The 2500-nt window shown below is 46.5% G+C and overlaps 1 protein-coding gene across 1 annotated transcript in view; it reads right to left on the reverse strand.

The window, feature by feature from the left end:
• LOC308362143 (very long chain fatty acid elongase 6-like) overlaps nt 1–2500 on the reverse strand; it is a gene marked incomplete at its 3' end in the record, with an annotated part of 14354 nt that overhangs the window by 1222 nt on the left and 10632 nt on the right. The window contains exon 3 of the mRNA XM_080834673.1: nt 1615–1766. Coding sequence (XP_080690799.1) covers nt 1615–1766 — 152 coding nt within the window. The remainder of the gene's footprint in view (nt 1–1614; nt 1767–2500) is intronic.

Raw genomic sequence — 2500 nt, forward strand, 5'->3', positions numbered from 1 at the left:
AGAGAAATATACAGATATATGCAGACCCACTCAAACAATCCACCCAGCTTTTCAAACATCAACATTATACACATTCTACACATCAGCATTCACACTGAAATCACTCTCTCTCTCTCTTTCTCTCACACACACACACACACACACACACACACACACACACACACACACACACACAATTTTCCCTTCTAAAAACACACTGTCCTTCCTACCACGGTGACTATCCCATTAACGGAGTGTTCTGTGCCAGCTCAGCATCTTTTTTCCATTTACTGCAGCCGTCACACAGCAGCCAATAGCAGCAAAGACTGATGGGTGCCACGACGACGAGGTGCAGAGGTGACATTGAGACGACAGAGAGACACCATGGTAATGGTCGCCATGAGAAACACTCCAGCTTGTGGAGGAGAGTGGCTGCTTGAAGCTTTTAAAAACAACTGAAAAACTTGACCCACTCCTTAAAGTCTAAAAAAAATATTAAACCAAACCATGTCCTTATGTACGTTTTTTTTAAATTTAAGTTCTCTCCACGCCATGAGGCGCACAAGGCCGCAATAATAAATACTTTTTTGTTGTTGTTTTTCTGGTCACAGGTGATTGGCCTGTAGCCCACCCCCCAACCTGAAGGACCAGGTTGTTTTCTGTCAGGGTTTCCCTTCCCTTTAGATGATTGCTGAGTCATACTCCGTTACGAGCTCCTGGTGTTTCCCTTCCCTTAGATGATTGCTGAGTCATACTCCGTTACGAGCTCCTGGTGTTTCCCTTCCCTTAGATGATTGCTGAGTCATACTCGCTTACGAGCTCCTGGTGCAGTTTTAACATCATGCTCACGACTCGAGCTTACAGCACCTTGTATTCCCAGGCGATCTCCCATCCAAGCACTAACCAGGCCTGACACTGCATAGCTTGTGAGATTGGAAGATTCCAGTCGTGCGCAGTGTGGTATGGCTGAAAGCTATCTAAGGTTCATCTGCCATTATCTTTAGGTTGATTCATGTGAACAGCATATTGTGTCATACTTCTCATTCTTCTGGGAGAACAACCCCTCCACCCACTGCAAATATAGATGGTGTTCCGGTCCAACTAACCCTCCACCCACTGCAAGTATAGATGTTGTTCAGGTCCTACTAACCCATCCACAGCTTTTAATTAAGGAAATAAATGTTTTACTTTTAATTTTATTGTTTTTATTTCATGTGTATATTTATTTTGTATTTGGCTAAGTGTGTTTGTTTATTTAAGATAATGTAATGTCTTCTCTGCACTCAAAGCACATTGTGTCTATGAAGACCATATGAAATGTGCTATATAAATAAACTTGAACACTGCAAGTATAGATGGTGTTCAGGTCTTCTGGCCCAGGCTAGTCAGATGGGAGAGGGAGAGCCTGGTGTCTGTGAATCAACTGCATTCAAACACCTTAAGGCCTTAAACTCATCACTACATTGACACACTACAACTAAATTACAATCACAATACAACACACACACACTACAACTACAATCACAATACAATACAGCACTCACACACACAAACACATGACGTGAGCCATGTCTCAGACATCCCCATGTGTGTGTGTGTGTGTGTGTGTGTGTGTGTGCGTGTGTTTAGTCTTACCCAGCTCAGGAAGTTTGCTGAGGACGAACGAGTATGCCCAGAACTTGCTGACAGGGGCGCTGTAGAAGCTTGTGTCACACACAGACTGCCTGAAGCCGCTACTGGTGAGAACATGTAGCATGTAGCCCCCTGTCCTCAGAGTAGCGATGATACTGCAGAGAGATGGAGAGAGAGAAGGGGGGAGGGAGGAGGAGATAGAGAGAGGGGGGAGGATGGGGGAGATAGAGAGAGGGGGGAGGGGGAGATAGAGACAGGGTGGAGGGGAGGGGGAGAGAGCGAGAGAGAGAGAGAGGGAAGGAAGGGGGGGGGGGGAGAAAGGGCAGTGATTAGAGCTCTTAGGTTCTCGTTTGTTACTATGACATCAAACTGAGTACATTCCTCTATTGTTCTAAATGGAGTCTAGAGAGAGTCGTGCTAATAAAGCAACCTTGAACTTGTATTTGACAAAGGAAAAGAGGGAGAGAGGAGAGGGGGAGTGAGGGAGAGAATGGAATGAGAGAGAGGAAGAGAGGGAGAGAGGAGAGGGGGAGTGAGGGAGAGAAAGGATTGAGAGGGGAAGAGAGGGAGAGAGGAGAGGGGGAGTGAGGGAGAGACCGGATTGAGAGAGAGGAAAATAGGGAGAGAGGAGAAGCGCGTGAGGGAGAGAAAGGATTGAGAGGGGAAGAGAGGGAGAGAGGAGAGGGGGAGTGAGGGAGAGAAAGGATTGAGAGGGGGAAAGAGAGGGAGAGAGGAGAGGTGGAGTGAGGGAGAGACAGGATTGAGAGGGGGAAAGAGAGGGAGAGAGGAGAGGGGGAGAGACAGGATTGAGAGAAAGGAAAGAGAGGAATGTAAAAAGAAACTGACGGGTGTTGATACTTTCTTCTACTGGACCTACTCTTACACACAT

This window comes from Sprattus sprattus, assembly GCF_963457725.1.
Source record: "Sprattus sprattus genome assembly, chromosome: 3".
Taxonomy (NCBI): domain Eukaryota; kingdom Metazoa; phylum Chordata; class Actinopteri; order Clupeiformes; family Clupeidae; genus Sprattus; species Sprattus sprattus.